The 16,463-nt window shown below is 39.9% G+C and overlaps 3 protein-coding genes across 5 annotated transcripts in view; 1 reads left to right on the forward strand and 2 right to left on the reverse strand.

Moving 5' to 3' along the window:
- Positions 1-16,463, reverse strand: part of GPLD1 (glycosylphosphatidylinositol specific phospholipase D1) — a 489,207-nt gene that overhangs the window by 378,482 nt on the left and 94,262 nt on the right. The window lies entirely within an intron of this gene.
- The window catches only part of NRSN1 (neurensin 1), a 677,204-nt gene that overhangs the window by 24,396 nt on the left and 636,345 nt on the right, over positions 1-16,463 (forward strand). The window lies entirely within an intron of this gene.
- The window catches only part of DCDC2 (doublecortin domain containing 2), a 68,476-nt gene that overhangs the window by 5,004 nt on the left and 47,009 nt on the right, over positions 1-16,463 (reverse strand). The window contains exon 8 of the mRNA XM_049823696.1: positions 10,905-11,005. Within this exon, the coding sequence (XP_049679653.1) occupies positions 10,905-11,005 (101 nt within the window). The remainder of the gene's footprint in view (positions 1-10,904; positions 11,006-16,463) is intronic.

Here is a 16,463-nt window from a genome sequence, read left to right on the forward strand (position 1 = left end):
ACCATACTCAAAACAAATGGAATGAGCTAGATTTAATTAATATAGCAAAAGCTATTTCATTCCAGATATTCCAGGTTCTCCAACATTCTAGCATTTAGTACGCACTTGTTCATAAAGTCCCGTCACAATAAAATAGCATCTATCCCTAGCCCACAAACTGTTCCCCAAGAAGTGTTTTACCTATGGATCAGGCCATGCTATGCCAAGCAGTCCTGTTGTGTCTTCTATGCATCCACAGAAAAGTAGCAAAAGAGATGAGGCAGACCTACCGGTCACTTCCATAAGATCATTCTCCTTCCCAAAGACCCCTCTATAGGGTGGCATGGTTAGGATTTGTTTGACGTTTAGCAATGAGTTTTTTCCTACACAGTCAGACCAGCAGACAGGACGAACAGGATCTTGTCCCATATTGAAGAAGAGTAAGCAGAAACTCACTACAGATAAAGCTGCTAGTAGCATCATTTCATGACAACCTGGAAGACTGATGCACATACTATCTAGTTGCTGCCATTTGTCTTCTAGTTTCAGCTTGGAAGATTCACCTGACTATTCAGTGAACCCATGCCCCTGCTGCCAAGATGACTTATGTACTTGTGCTAAAGGTTTGAATGAAAATAAAGAGAAAAAAAAATCCCACAGGAGTGACAGGGTGTCTGCCTCCCACACAGCCTCATCAGACCCTTAAATCTAAAGCAAACAAGCTGAGAGCAATAGATTATCTCTTAATCAAAAGTGTTTGGAATTTTATTATCATTAGCAGCTTCTTTATGCAGGCAGCTGGCTGCTACAGACCTGTAAGTTATGTCTTCTAAAAATCTCTTCCTCTCACTAACATTTCAAAAGAATTCTCTCATCACCTTCAACACATTAGTAAAAGCCAGTTCAGCAATAGCAACAATTGATTGAAGCCTCTTGATGAAACCCTTTGCTTTTGCTTTGATATCTAAGTAGCAACATAAGACAACTTTATTACGCCAGTGCACAATACCGCATTGACAGCTTACAAAAAAAGACAAGTTATTGCGTTGTAATAATCCATAGAATCACCAATTACTAGAAATATTACAAGGTTACCTGACCAGATAAATAATGGCTCCATAAGTAATTTTTGAAGTCCAGTAGTCTCTGTGTGTTTTTTATTCAAGCCTTCCTGACTCACTGTTCTGGGTTTGGCTGGGATAGAGTTAATTTTCTTCTTAGTAGCTGGTACGGTGTGTTTTGGATTTAGTGTGAGAATAATGCTGATAACACACCGATGGTTTAGTTCTTGCTAAGTAGCGCTTACCCTAAGTTAAGGATTTTTCATTTTCCCATGCCCTGCCATCAAGCAGATGTACAAGAAGCTGGGAGGGAGCACGGCCAGGACAGCTGACCCGAACTAGCCAAAGGGGTATTCCATACCATGAAACGGCATGCTCAGTACATAAACTGGGGGGAGTTGGCCAGGAGGGGCAGATTGCTGCTCAGGCATCAGTCAGTGGCTGGTGAGAAATTGCATTGTGCATCACTTGTCCTTTCTTGGGTTTTACTTATCTCCCCCCCCCTCCTTTTTTTTTTTGATATAAGAATGGTTTAATAACTATAGTAAAATAAAATATAATAATAACAACAGTAATAAAAATATAATAATAATAACAATAGTAATGAAAGGAATATAACAAAATAAATTCTTTTCATCTGGTACCATCAAACTGGCCTTATTACCACTAAAAATAAAAACTAAGCAAGCCAAGTCTTTAAAGACACCTTCAAAGAAGGCACCATCCAAAGCAAACTTGAGCCAACTTTGGAAACCTCCAGCACATAAAGACAGTGAAGAATCTGTAGATCCATACATTCTCAGAAGTTACCTGCTAGTCTTACACGTGACCTACTAATTTGCACCAGACACCGCTGGCTAAAAGTAAGCAGTTTTGGTTTTGCTTAATGACACCTGCTTGCTATGACATTAAAAACACCAAATGAAGAGTGGGCAAGAAAAGAAGAAAAGTAAACCCAGCCTTCCTCAGTTAAGTGTGTAGTCATCCAAGATGTTATTATCTGCAGCTTTTTGTTACTGCATGATAGTGGGTACACTCCAAAGAGAATATCTGCCCTTACCTGAACTGCTGTAGTATGGTGGCTCATTTTGGACTGCAGAAGAAGGTGTGTAGACTTTACATCATGGTGTAAACTTGTGTATCCTAATGCATATGCTTTTACTGGTTTCACTGCTGTGGAAGCAGTCTTTGGCATAGAAGCACAGTGGACATTTGAGGGGCAGTAACTTCCTAAGGTGCTATCCTAGCTAGACTCATTAGACCTTATCTGTCTAAAACAGATGTGGATGCAAATTTTTTAAGAGTTAAAACTGAGTAACATAGAAGATAAACATAGCGTTATTGAACTGTACCCTGAAACTCACTGGAAGCTCACACGGAATAAGCATGAAATGACATTCAAATTTCAACTAATTTAACTTGACCAGTCAAGCTAAATTGCCTGAAAAATAATAGTACAAAACAAGGTCAGTAAAACAAAACCCATCAGTGCAAGTATAATGTTTTTATAGTAACTGAAAACTTCAAGATAGCTGAGGATATTACTACAACGGTTATTACTACTACAGACAAAAATAAAAAGTCATGTTTACAGCTAATAATTGGAAAGCAAAATGTGTTCCTCGTTTAATCTCCTTTCAAGCTGCACCACATTAGAATGGACATTTCAAACAAGTTAAAATCGGCATCGATCCAGAGGAAAAGACCTTCCGCAAGGTAATCTAAAATGCAGTATGGTTCCCACTGCATGCAGTCATAGGTAGGCTTTGAAATGTGGTATGACCACAGACGATGCATTTCAGAATGCACAGCAGACCTAAGATAGGACTGTAGGGAGGGAACTGAAGGCCAAAATCACCCACCAAATCATACACTGTGCTTTACATAAAAAGTGTTGATACTTTCTACTAAGACCTTACTGATCTACTAGCTATACATGACCTAGCATTCTCCATTTTAAGTACACGACCTTCACCGAGAAAGAGATATACTTAGCAAAAGTTAGATTTTTCATATTTAGGGAAAGAGAATGTTTATGTTTGTATATACATGCAGGGAGGAAAACAGAAAAAGGGAGAAAACCAGAGTTTTTTTATGGTCCAAAGCCTGTAAATGCTGTACATGCTTAACTTTACCTTCTTGAATAGTTCCAGTGATTTCAGTGAACTGAAATACTGAGCTAAAGCCTATATTAAAGCACTTGCTGGGTTAGGGTATAATTCAAAGTCCCCTGGAGTCAATGGGAACCTTTTCACTGAATTTGATACACTCCAGCCATCCCTCTACCTACAACTGTACAAAATGCCTATTACGCGTACATCAAAGTTGCTGCAAACTGTGTTCTCTTGGTCAGAGCAAATCAGGATGGGCATATTGAAAGACTCACTGACAAAAGACTTGTCTATGTACATTGAAAGGCATGTTCAATGAAAGGCATATAGAACAACTGAAGTCATTCTCAATTTCATGCTGGAAACATGGACCCAGCTTGCCCTCTGGAAACCTCCTGACTTACTAGCAGGTTGATGAGGAATAGAGTGAATTTCATTTTGCATTCAAGAAGTATGATTGCTTGATGGTATTTTTAATCTCAGCAAAACCAGAGTGTTTAAAAAAGAAAGATGTATTCTAATTACACTCATCATGCTATCATTCATTAAGAGCTACATTACCAAATGCCATCATCATTCAAAAGCAATAAGTCAGGAAATCTTCAGACGTTGAAGCATTTGGCTTCTTTTCCTCCAGGGATGCTAATGTAACCTCTCAGAAGGTTTGTACATGACTGATACTAGAATATTGAAAAGTGCAGTATCACAAAACATTTAAGGCGGAAATTATTTTGTACCATTAATGTAAAACATAATTTTGCTTTATTGAAGCCATTTGGAAATGTTTACTTGGCTAATGGTCACAACAGACAAACAATGAGGTAGACAACAAAAATCTTAATGGTCACAAATACTGGCATGAATACAACTCACAAATGGAGCATCAGGAACACTTAAATTTGATTGCACCAAACCTCTCCAGAACAGAGCTGCCCCTGCTCCTACCCAATCAGGAATGCTTTGTAGCAACACTGCACAGATTCCAACAGCAAAACATTTTGTTCCCAAACCAGATAGGGTTGCTAAGTGACAGCAGCCCTCTTCTCTTCCACATCATTTACAAAACCCAGGCTCTTAAAAACAAGCAATGAATAGTTAAGGGTTCATCAGTCTTACACTTCCCACATAGTAAATGCACTGTTGCTCCTGAAGGCAAAAAAGTGTATATTGCCACAATATTTAAACTCCAATTTTTTAGTTGGTTGCTTTTTTTTGCCATTTTTTTTTTTTTTTTTTACAACAAATGCAGCACCTGAGTCCACAGAGTCTAATTTTTCATAAGATTATAGCACCCAGAAGTCTAACTGGAATGAATGAAAACTATGTAACTGAAGTGTAGAAAAAACAGCTTTTCAGACTCCATTCCTCTGTTTCATTGTGTAGTAACTGGAAGCATGCATAAATCCTTAATCACAAAACAGACATGGCAGAGAAGAAAACATCTGATCAGATCTTTACTTTTCTAAGATGTACCTAAGTCAACAATATTTTTCTCCATTTATTTCACTGGCAATCATGTCTACTTTTTCCATAACATTTTCCACATGTGCATTAAAATTTGCCTAAATTTCACACCCTACAATACAGTATGATCTGTTGAGCATCCCTGTAGACAACAAGAAGATTGATAAGCATTTAAAAAGAAGCCCTACTGAGGCTGCAAAAATACAGAAATGTTGTTTTTCCAGAAACACTGTCTTCTACAATGAATGAAAAATGCCCTAAAAATTAAGCAATTTGAGAAATTGTCTGCTGTAAGATTGCTGGATTTTTTCAAGACAAGTGTACACAGAGAGAGGAAACTTTTTTTCAAAGTGCTATCAACACTAGTTTTACAACAGAACTGCATTTGTAGGCTTTACTCAGAAGAAGTGAAGGCCCTCCAACAGTTGGCCACACAGGCCTTTAAAGAAAAGATCAGACCTTGCTACTATAGCTTCAGAAACCAGAGTCATCCAACGCAAAAGCCGAGAGAAAACCCCTATTCTCATTCTGAGCTGCAAGGAACCAACAAGAGTAAGTTTCCCTATCTCACACAGACAAACAATAAAAAAATTAAGTTTAAATCAGTGCAGCTGAAAGAAGAACATGCAGGGAAAAATCTTATCTGTTGGCTTGTCAGCACTCAAAATCCAGAAAGCTTAAATTACAGCTGCAGCCTTTGTAGTGAAATTTGAGCACAAAAAGTTCTGCATGTATCCTTTCCAAATGTCATTTTGAAATCCTTACTGATGTAGTGCAAAATATTTCCTCGTGAAAAGTTCTAGCCTTTTTAATCAAGGAACGTGTCTTCGAGCACTCAGCCTGTTTTAATGTTGAATCAATGTAAACTTTAACATTTTGCCTTCAGCAATAGGGAAGATAAACATTTTATTCTGTTAACTGAGGTGAATCTCAGGTCTCTAAAGCAAAATGTATACTCCATAATGAAAACTGCAAATGAAAGGTGCAAATTTTCTGCTGCTAATGATACACTCCAGCTACAGATAGAGCACCTAGGGGAGCTACACAATCTCACATCACATCACAGCCCAGGAAATGGGGAATAATGAGTGGCATCAGGACTGCATTAATCAGTGGACATGTCTGGAATAATGGAAAGCAAATGGCTAGTGAAAGAACCAAAAGTGTGAACATCTACAATCAGTGCCCGTTAGACAAATTTATCATCCAACAATTTTTACAAATAAACACAGAAAGAGAGAAGGAGATAGGGATGATGAATCTGGAGGGAAGAAAAAAACAAACCCAGATTCGCTCTACATCACTTAAACCTTAATAGCCAGTATCACATACCCCATGGCAAAGTAGGCAAAACAATGTGCCTGAGTTCCTTGTAGGGGTCATGCACTGCTGTCGTGGTTTAACCCCAGCTGGCAGCTAAGCACCACACAGCCGCTTACTCCCCTCCAGTGGGATGGGGGAGAGAATCAGAGGACTAAAAGTGAGAAAACTTGTGGGTTGAGATAAAGACAGGTAAAGCAAAAGCCAGGCGTGCAAGCAAAGTAAAGCAAGGAATTCATTCACTGCTTTCCATCGGCAGGCAGGTGTTCAGCCATCCCCAGGAAAGCAGGGCTCCATCACCCCTAACAGTGACTTGGGAAGACAAATGCCATCACTCCGAGCATCTCCCCTTCCTTCTTCTTACCCCAGCTTTACCTGCTGAGCATGACATCATATGGTATGGAATACCCCTTTGGTCAGCTGGGATCATGAGATGCCTCAGTTATCTGGGAATAAAAAGTACTCAGTGCTACTCAGAAGGACCTGGCTTCTTGCCAGATTACCTAGGAAACTATACATGAAGTTTTAAAATAAGAAATAAACCATGGCTTGAGTTGCAATAAATTTCAGTGCTTTGTTTGGCTTTTCTGAAAATATGAAAATCAGATTATTAATAGTGTGAACGACTGATTTTTTAACACCACCACCACCACCCCCCCACCCCCCCCCCCAAACACATCTGCTTCCAGTTCCTTGTCCAGGTAGCAAAATCAGTTGGTAGCAATCGAAAAACATTTCCATCTGAGGACAATGCATGGGCCTTGGTGCATGAGCTTAGGGGTACCAAGCAAGTTCCTGGTGTTGCAAGCTTGCCAGCACATCCTATGCTCACCGGTAACTGTATCAACAACCGCAGCTACCACTGCCAAGTACAGAAGTGGTGCTGGAGAGTTCACTATTCTCCCCTCCCTAGTGATGGTCACCATCCTCTGGCTGAGGCAAACCGGTAGGACACACGGCGGAATGGGCAGAGCTGTTGCCTGCGCTGTAGGATCTCTGTGGAGAAGTAAGGCGGCCGTCGTGAGTGCTCTTGGATTTCATATGAATCGCAGTCTACCTAAAAACTAAGACCTGACAACCCAATTTACACTGTCAAATGCTTTACACTACCCAGAGGAATTCTTTACGCACCTTCAGAGGCCAATACACAGGCTAATCATTTCTCAATTTGATTATTACACTGTCGAGACCAGGGCAGGATATACTTCAGGTTGTCATAAGAAACAAAGATTAAGACGACAGGTGGCATGTTCTTCCCCAATGTCAGTACTATCAGTACAACCCAACACATCCTCATTATCACAACACCTTACAAGGGCAACTGCAATTAACAGGGCTGATGAGCCCAATGGTGTTTAGCACATAAGCCTCTGAGGCCAGAGCAGGTATTTGCTGTGAAAAGACACAGCTGTAGCATTCCTTATATCAGGGACCAGGACAGTCATGCTCTTGCCGCTCAATCACCTTATTCACACATCTTCAAGAACAATGTCTATAAAACAGCTGAGCAACACTCCTTCCCATTAAAATGAATAAATCACTGGGAATGACCCTTCTTAGAAACAGCAGCCTAAAATAAAAGGGAGAGATCCAGATGTTTTGTTCAGATGTTATGATGCCATTCTTCAAAATGGCTACAGCGGACAGCGGCAACTTCATAGGTGGATTTTATTAATGTACAGATTAGTAATGGAGGCAGAAATTGATATACAAAGAGTAAGGTCATAAAACTTCTATTTTTCCCTCCGGCATTTTTTTAAAAGCAGAACACAAGCAAAATGTATATATGTCTAGTATTCTTTCACCCAACACAAATAAATTGAAAAAAATTAGCCAACTAAATAGTAAGCACAAAAAACCTAAGCTTACTAAAAAAAGTTTTTAGGACTGAAATAATCAAAGAGGAACAAATACAGAATCACAGAAAAGTTATGTTAGAAGAGACCTCTAGGGCAGTGGTCTCTGAACTGTTTTGATTGCACAGTCCTATCAGTAAAAACTTTTTCAGTGTGATTCCCCAATATATGTATATTTATTTATTTACAAATTATATATGTGTACTACTAAAGTTCTTACATTTTCTTCTTGCACCCCAATGGACTGTCTTGCACTGCCTGGGCTGTGCACACTCCACTTTGAAGAGTACTGCTCTAGGGATCATCTAGGCCAGTGCCCTGCAACACTAACTTCAAAGTAAAAATAAGTTGTTTGAGGCCCTGCTTTAGTTTTATATAACACCAAAGGCAAAGATTCCCCACCCTCTTTGAACAGGAAAGTGCTTACAGTTCTCAATGTTGAAAACATTTTTCTTATGTCCAGTTAGAATTTTCCTTGCTGCACCTTTTGACCATTGCCTCGTCCTTCTGCTGTGCAACACAGAGAAAAGCCTGGCTCCGTCTTCTCTGTTACTCCATCTATAGCTGAAGAGAGCAGTTTGATCTGCCTTCTCTTGCTTAGCCTTTAAGGTGAAACAAACACAGTTCCCTAAGCTTCTCCCTGTGTTATAAGCTCTAGCCCCCTAAACTTTTTAGTGTGTTGCTGTGCTGGACTCTCTCCTGTTTGTAAATCTCTCTCTTGTACTGGGAAGGACTCAAAACTGGACAAAATATTCTAGATGCAACCTCAGAGGTGCCAAGTCAAGGAAGATAATCAGTTCCCTTGATATGCTGGCTGTGCTTTTACTAGCCCAGCCTGCACAGTCAACCTCATCACCAAAAGGAGGCACCACCAACTCACTGTCAACTTGCTAGCCACAGGAGCTGCATGGCCCTTTCTGTGGTTGCTCCCTAGCCTACCTGTGCCAAGACCGTACCAAGACAGTTACTGCATTCCAGGTACCCAGGTTCACATTCCTCTTTGTTGAACTTCATGAGGCTCGAGACAGCCCACTCCTTCAAGCTGTTGAGATTGCTCTGAAAGGCAGCCCTGCATATCAGCTGATAATGACAGTTTGGCCTTACTACTGGGCCTGGATAAGGCTGCATCCCATCCCATCATCCATGTTACCCATGAACATGTTACAAAGTATCAGACCTAGTATCAAACCCTGAGGACCACCATCTGTAGGCGCCAGTTAAATTTCAACCAACTGACCTTTTACATCCCACTGAACTAGTCGTTTTTTTATCCACCTTGCAGCCCACAAATCCAGTTCCTACCTTCCGTAAGGATATCTTCCTCTCCATATCTACCACACTTCTTTCATTTTCTCCTACAAATATGGAAGTCTATGCTGAAAGCAAGATAAATGACAATAACTGCTCTCCGTTCACTCACAGAGCCAGTTATTTCATCACTGAGGCAAAGTGGTTAAGTGTGATTTGCCCATAGTAAATCCATGTTGGTTATTCCCAATCACTTGCAGCAGTTTCTATTTTTCAACAAGCTGTGGCTTTCCCAATTCCACCCCTGCATGCCCAGGCAATGTCACTATACTGCTCCTTAGCAGTCCATCTTCTACCTACCACACAAATCTTTTAGTATGAGGTCAGGAGTCCTCTGTTCAAAACGGCTTCCTGCTATGCCTGGTTTTTTCTTGCACACAGGGATAGTTCTTGTACTTTGAGGAAGATGCCCTTGGAGATCAACCAGATCTCCTGTGTTCCTCTGTGCTTCAGGGCAGTCCCATACAGGATCCTGCCTGCCAGTTTCCCAAACAAGCTGAAGTCCACTCTCCTGAATTCGAGTATTTTTATTTTGTTATTTGCCATCCCCACTTTCTCCAGGGTCTTAAACCCTATCGTCTCATGGCCACTGCAACGAAGGCTGCCACTATCACATCCCCAACTAGTTCCTCTTTATTCATGAGTGGCAAATCCAGCAGAATGCCTAATCATGTATCCCACTACCTACATCAAAAAATTGTCTCCAACACACTCCAGAAATCTCCCCAATTGTTTGTGCTCCATCTGGTTGCCCTGGGTAATTAAAGTGTATTTACAAACAACTATTTTTAACTCCCTCCCTCCCTCCCTCCCTCCCATTTGTTTACAATCTCACATTAACAACAGTTCCTTAGCACTGAGCTGACCACCAGGAAGCCAGAAAAATGCCCAAGAATCCCTTATGTTGTTGGGATGATTTTTAGCCTGAGAAATCTATTGGGTAAACTGTGATTCCTTACACTGCAGCATGGATCAGAAATATTTTCTTGTGGCCTAGGTGGCTGGCCCCAAGCCATTATCAACAGACAACGAAAGCACAATGCAACATCTTGTGGACGGGACATGGAAGTTGAACAAGTTGGAAAATTCCTACAAACACATAAGATGAAAAAGAGGACTAGTCTTGTGAGCAATTCACTAGCAGAAAAAAAAAAGGTAATTTTTCAGCAAGTGATTTAAGCAGTTCTACTCTCCACTTCATTGCAATAAACTTCAACTTACCTATTTCCTGTATTATTTCAGTTCACACGATTTTCTTTTAAAAACAAATCAAAGTAAAACAAAGGGGATATAATCTTATGTTTAGTTATCAAGACCTATTTATTGCACATAAGTCTTATGATTAAAAAGTTGGCCAACTAAGTACCATGTTGTTTCAACAGAAGAAAGTACTGGCAGCTTTAACAAAAATCAGATAAATCCATGCCTGTTTGTGGTTCAGGACTGCAGGAATTCTGACCTTCATTCTGTGCCATAGTCCTTTTACACTGCTCCACCAGTATAAAGGGACTCTAATCCAGGTGGATCTATTTGGTAGGTTGTGATAGTAGGGAGTCCCGATGCTCTAAGACCCTATAGGGGCTCTCAGAGCAGTTCTGAAGCTGATGAAAAGGTAACTGATATTTGACACATTAACAGAGAAAGGAAGATTTGCTAAAGCTCCCATAAAAGAAGCCGTATCATTAAGCTGTTAGAATCATCCCCACAGAATTATGCTGTACACCTCAAAGAAACTGGGGAAAGAAAATCAACACACAACCTGTGATCCTAAAAAAGCAGCCATTTATTTAAAGCTTGATCAATACCTGGTCCAGGGGAACTTCTACACGAGTATCTTCATCTTCCTGCACTTCAGCTGCTCCCCACATTTCAGACCCCTCTTCTCTGGCTTTGTAAATATCTTCACCTACAATGGAAAAGATACAGAGTGGAAGGAAGTGAAGTCCAATTGTGACACTGTGTGGCAAAACTGCTGAACTGCATTCAATTTTGTTTCTGAGAGCAGGTTTCTGAGCTGACCCACCATTCCCTCTACAGTTCTTTTAATGAAGTTGTCAATCTCCCGTTATTGTCAATTTGTTTTCCTTTCCTTTTTAATAACAAATACTTACATGCTGCACCATTAGGGAAGGGAATGGGAAAGGGAAAGGGAAAGGAACAGAGACTGAATAAAAACCTGTATCTGAAGTTCCTTCACTTCTGGCAAAGGTCAGGAGTGAATCTGAATTTAAAACATTACAATTTATGCTTCTATTTCTACAGTCAATGATAGTACCCTCTAGTAATTAGCATTATAACGCACATCTAGCAAAACTCTCAGGCTCTAAACCAACAACAAACATGGTGAACCAGGACAGGAGTAAAAGATTAACAGAAGCAGTTGGCATTAATGCTAATCCCCACCCTTGGGCACGTGCAAGTAGAATTATAGCTGAAACTCCACATCCACATCAAAAAAGCACATACTCCTAGCTAACAAGGTTAATGGCTACGATGATATTCAATTTTGCAAAGATTTTACACCATTTAGTTTGAGTAATTTTTTCCCCCCAAGTGTAAGTAATAACTAGGGGCCTTTGAAGTTTCTAATACAGGTCTTTCAGTATCAGCTAACTAGGAAAGTGAAGACAGGTACTTACATAAAACAAACAGTTCCCAGGTGACACACATTACTCTCTACCTTCTCCCCAAACTGAAAACAGCCCAGAAATTAAAAGCACAAATTACTCCAAATCATCTCCCCCTCTCTCTTCATTTAACTAGGAAAGACAGATGGTCCTATGCTGATGTGTTCATATCCGACATAATGAGTAACTACTAATTAGAAAGAGGAAAAAATATTTGTGCTGTTTTGGACTGCCTCTTAATTCTTCATAAAGGATGTGAACTTGATAATACCAACTGACCGTGCAAATTGATCTACATTGCTGGATGCTGTTAAATAAAGAGCCCTAGTGTAGCACTGAACCATTCACAGAATCATTGAGAAGGAGGAAAAATAATGGATAAAAAAATAAGACTCAGAGAAATCCAGAGTCCACCTGCATAAAATATCAGCATTGACTACTCTGGAAGTTACTTTTCCAGTTACATTCTCATCACTATGAGAGCCAAGAAAAGAGTTTACCCTGGGAACAAAATTCTGAGGCATACCATACCACTGCAAATGGCTAACTGGAGGGGAGATGCCACTTCATCCAGATGGCCTTAGCTGTCTACTGACAGGCCACTGACCAGACCACCAGAAATGAAAGCCGTTCTCACAGTTTGAAATGAAGAGGCGTAAATGGGGGAGCCTATGGAACACCACAGTGATATTCCAGAGTGGTACTGCTGGCTGCATCTTAGGAGAGTGGTTTTCTGATGGGCATAGCAGCTTGAGTACCTGAGTACCAGTCCCGCTGGAACCTCCCCACCCTGCCAAAAGATCTATACTACTCATCCTCTGAACGTACCAGTGTTGGAAATACCACAGGGTTCTTAGCATCATTGGTCAGATTCTTATCCTAAACATCTCACACATCTTGAAAAAGATCCCATCTTCATACTTGGAAATAATAAATTTCTTTTCTTGTTTTTTTTTTTGTTTGGTTTTGGTTTTTTTTTTTTTGGATTATTAAATATAATGCATCTGTTGTAGTACATTCCACTGAAACCAACTAAGGACATCCAATATTTGCTGGCAGTATGGTAAATCTTGGACAGCCTATGTGTATGTATCTCATTACAGGCCCCCTTTGCCAAGACAGGCTTTTTTGACAATTTCAGCAATAAAAATATGGAGCAGCTGAGAGTAGCAACAAAATGCATCTGAATGGGTGCTACTTGTACTTTTACAAATAATCAGTGCACTTCAACTTTCTCATTTTTATGAGCTCCCTAAGGGGCAAAAAGTTCTGTTTCTCTTACCTGATATTATCATTGTTGCCTCTCATCATAGACATTAGATTGAGATATAGACCACCACCATATTCTGAGAGGAAAATGTAATGTGTTCCTTGAAAGCCACTGTGATGACTTCTAATTCAAGGCCTTCCCTTAATTACCTAAGAAAATAACCTTGTCCTAAATTCTTTTGCTCACTGAACTATAGAAAGTCAAATCAGTGTATGAGACAACTGCATTTAATATCACCATCCTTCCTTTTAGACTCTGTAATAACACCTTTGCCTTCAAGGCCCTCAAGTCTTTCAACCAAAATGGGGATTGTCTGGCCTCTAGAGGTAAAAGGATTTTGGTGCAGAGGTAATTCTCATCAGGATTTTCTCCGGCAGGGCAAAAAGAAGTAGTACAAAGGAGATGAACATGTGTTGGCCCTGGAAGCCAAATCCACAAAATTCATCTCAAGAGTTGAGGATTCTCATTTTTAAAGCACTTCTCCTTAGAACAGCAGATCAGCCTTAGGGCTACGCTGAATAATCCAGAAAAAGGAGACAGATATATAGTATTTTCAAAAACCTTAATCATGAAATCAGGAGGGAGTGAGGGAGAGGGAAGAAGACAGCAAGTTTCTACCCAGGTCATGCAACCAACTTTCCCGTTCCAAACAGTGTACCCAAAAAGCTAGTAACAGGGGGATTTCAAGAAGCAAACCCCAAAATTCCCCATGGGATTTTGTCCAAGCACTTTCTAACAGGTGTCTGCTCAGAAAGCTGGTCATAAATTAAAAGGGATTAGTTGAAAAGAGCTCTGCACAACCTTCCAGCATCTCAAGGATAACACTGTTCATTGTCTTGCATGGAAAGCACTCTAAAGTGAAATAGTGAAATAGCATTCCTGCTCTTCTACAGAGTCCAGGATGCCAAAACTAGAAGGCAGTCTGCAATGGGAAAGAATAGCAACCACAGAAGTAACCAAAAATCTTCAAGGACAGTGTTTATAGACAAAATGGGAAATTATCCCATTTTCAGAACAGCTGTATTCTTTGAAGAAAGCAAGTAGTTAAAGACTAGCATATTTCAAATGCATATAACACAGAAGATTGCTAGCTGGTTTCTGAAAGGATAGCAAAAAAGATTTGTTGTCAGAAAAGGAAAAAAAAAAATATTTAAGGAAACAAGAAAATTGACAAGAAAAGGGAAATGATTTATTTACCTCTGCACAAACATGAAAGCATGGAAGACAAATGTCCAAAACACATGTACCATTAATAGTCAGGGAAGGAAGAAAAACACTTAGGTCTGAAATGTGCCAAAGCAGGTGAAAAAAAAATGACACTGACTGAAAAATGGGAAAGTTGTAACACTTGAATAAATAAAAAATTCCAAAGAAAATGGTGAGGAATTAAATTAGTCTTACATTAGGATACATACTCTTGTCTTTTGGTACCAAAAGTGAAGAGACATACAAAAATCGTAAAATAGTTTACAAAAAATTAACTTGATTTAATGGAGCATTAAGAAAATAGCTTAAAATGTAACCATTATTAGAGTTGCTACTCTCTTTCAGCCAGAAGTATTTACACTTTTTGCATGTGAACTTACAAATATCTGGAGGAGGGCAGCTGAGTGAAAGGCTAACATATTACTTGTTTATATGATTCTGCATCAAGATCTTGTCAGCAGGAGTTTGCAGACCACATTAATCTCTATTATCAGCGCTGTCAGTTACTCAGCACCTCCCAAGCACATGTGTTAGGTTGGGTAATTTTGCCTCATATTTTACAGGTAATATTTCAGAAATGTTTTTTGGTTTTGTAAAAAAAAAAAAAAAGCACAAAAAATATCTTATTGATGCAGCATTTCACATCTCTGAATCATTAGTCACTTTCTACACACGGCTCTAAGGGAGCAAAAACCAAAGCATTTTAGAACATGTTATAAATGACATAAAAAAAAATTTTTGCAAGCCTTCATTCTATATTGTTATGGGCTTATATTGCAATCTCTTCTGAAGTTAGAAATAAATAGCGTATCTTACTGAAAAGAGAATTCCCAGCACTTCCATTAGATGGAACATTTATGCCTACCCCAAATGGTTCATAAAAAACTGTAGATTAAACAAGTTCCTCATACCAGAGCTAGTTCTGACTTTCTGTGCCTCATACTAATTGAAAATTGGCCACAGTCAGGGTCATGGCAATGTTGGGGCAGAAGAGCTCAAAAAGGGGGTAAGAAAGGAAGGTAGGTCCAAGCCTTATAGTCAAGCTGTGGCATACTCTACCCATTTGCTCCAAGTTGAGTAGAATACGATGGCAGCAAAGGATTCAAGGGCACTCCAAAATGTCTCCCTACAGCTTTGCTGACAAGTATAAATCGGAGGATTTATTTCAGCTAGGTTCTCAGTTCTCCATACCACAGTAAGTGCTGCTTATGTCATCAGGCCAAGCAAAATATTATTGAGAGTCTCCTGATCTGTAAAGATATTTTTCCATGGTGTCCAGATAACCAGAAGAGACTGGAATTTTTCAGGTTTTGCCAGTCACTGTGTGAAAACAGACTGTCTTGAGCTAAAGATCACCACTATTTTTTATACCTTATACAGAGAGAAGTGAGGTAACCTACACAAACATCTCCCATTATTTCTGATTGTTTTAAAGTGGGGTCACGATCAGTGATTCAGGCAAGAGGGGGGAAGAACTGCAGAAGGGCAAAGAACAGATCACAAGAGGGAAAAGGCATTCAAGAGGAGCAGCCAACTGGAAAGAGAGGATATGCAGAGGCTGGAGGATGTGGACACAGAGGGAGATGATGAGGGCCCAGTAATGTTAAAAGAAACGTGTGGAAAGAGGAACTGTACAAGAGCAAATAGAAAGATGAGGAAACAGGGGTGGAAATTAAGGGAGGAAATGGGGTCCAGCACACCGTAGGGTAGGAAAGCAGAAACATGGGTTACATGCAGGGGAAGGGTAGAAGCTTAAAGGAAGGAGAGGGGAGGAAAGAACAAGCCAGCAGGTACCCATGCCAATTTAAGCTTCTTAAAAGAATCTTCCTTCACAAAAGCCTGAGAAGAGGAATGTCATTTTACTGGTACCTATCTGCAATTGAATTTCTATGTTCAGATACTCCCACACATACTTGTTTGTGACAGAGGTGCAGCAAAAAGCAACAATGAAAAAATGCTCATTGTTGCCAGGTAAGTGTTTTCCTTCATTTCTTATTTATTCCTACAACAAACAATATTTAGAAAGACTCTGGATAGTGGCTCTATGGTCTTGGGGAAAGAATTCTTACAGCATTTTTTGGCTTCAGGCTGAAGGAATGAATGAAAACTGCAACTGCAAGTGCTTTCCTGTGGAGCTTCTTTAAGAGTTATGCTCTATCTCACCTCCTCTCCAGCTCTGTAATCCCACAGAGAGAAAGATTGATGAAATCTCAAGAGGATCCAGACTGCTTCAAGCTCTGAATTCCCCAAAGCCTTGCAAG

The sequence above is a fragment of the Accipiter gentilis genome, chromosome 20, assembly GCF_929443795.1.
Source record: "Accipiter gentilis chromosome 20, bAccGen1.1, whole genome shotgun sequence".
Lineage (NCBI taxonomy): Eukaryota > Metazoa > Chordata > Aves > Accipitriformes > Accipitridae > Astur > Astur gentilis.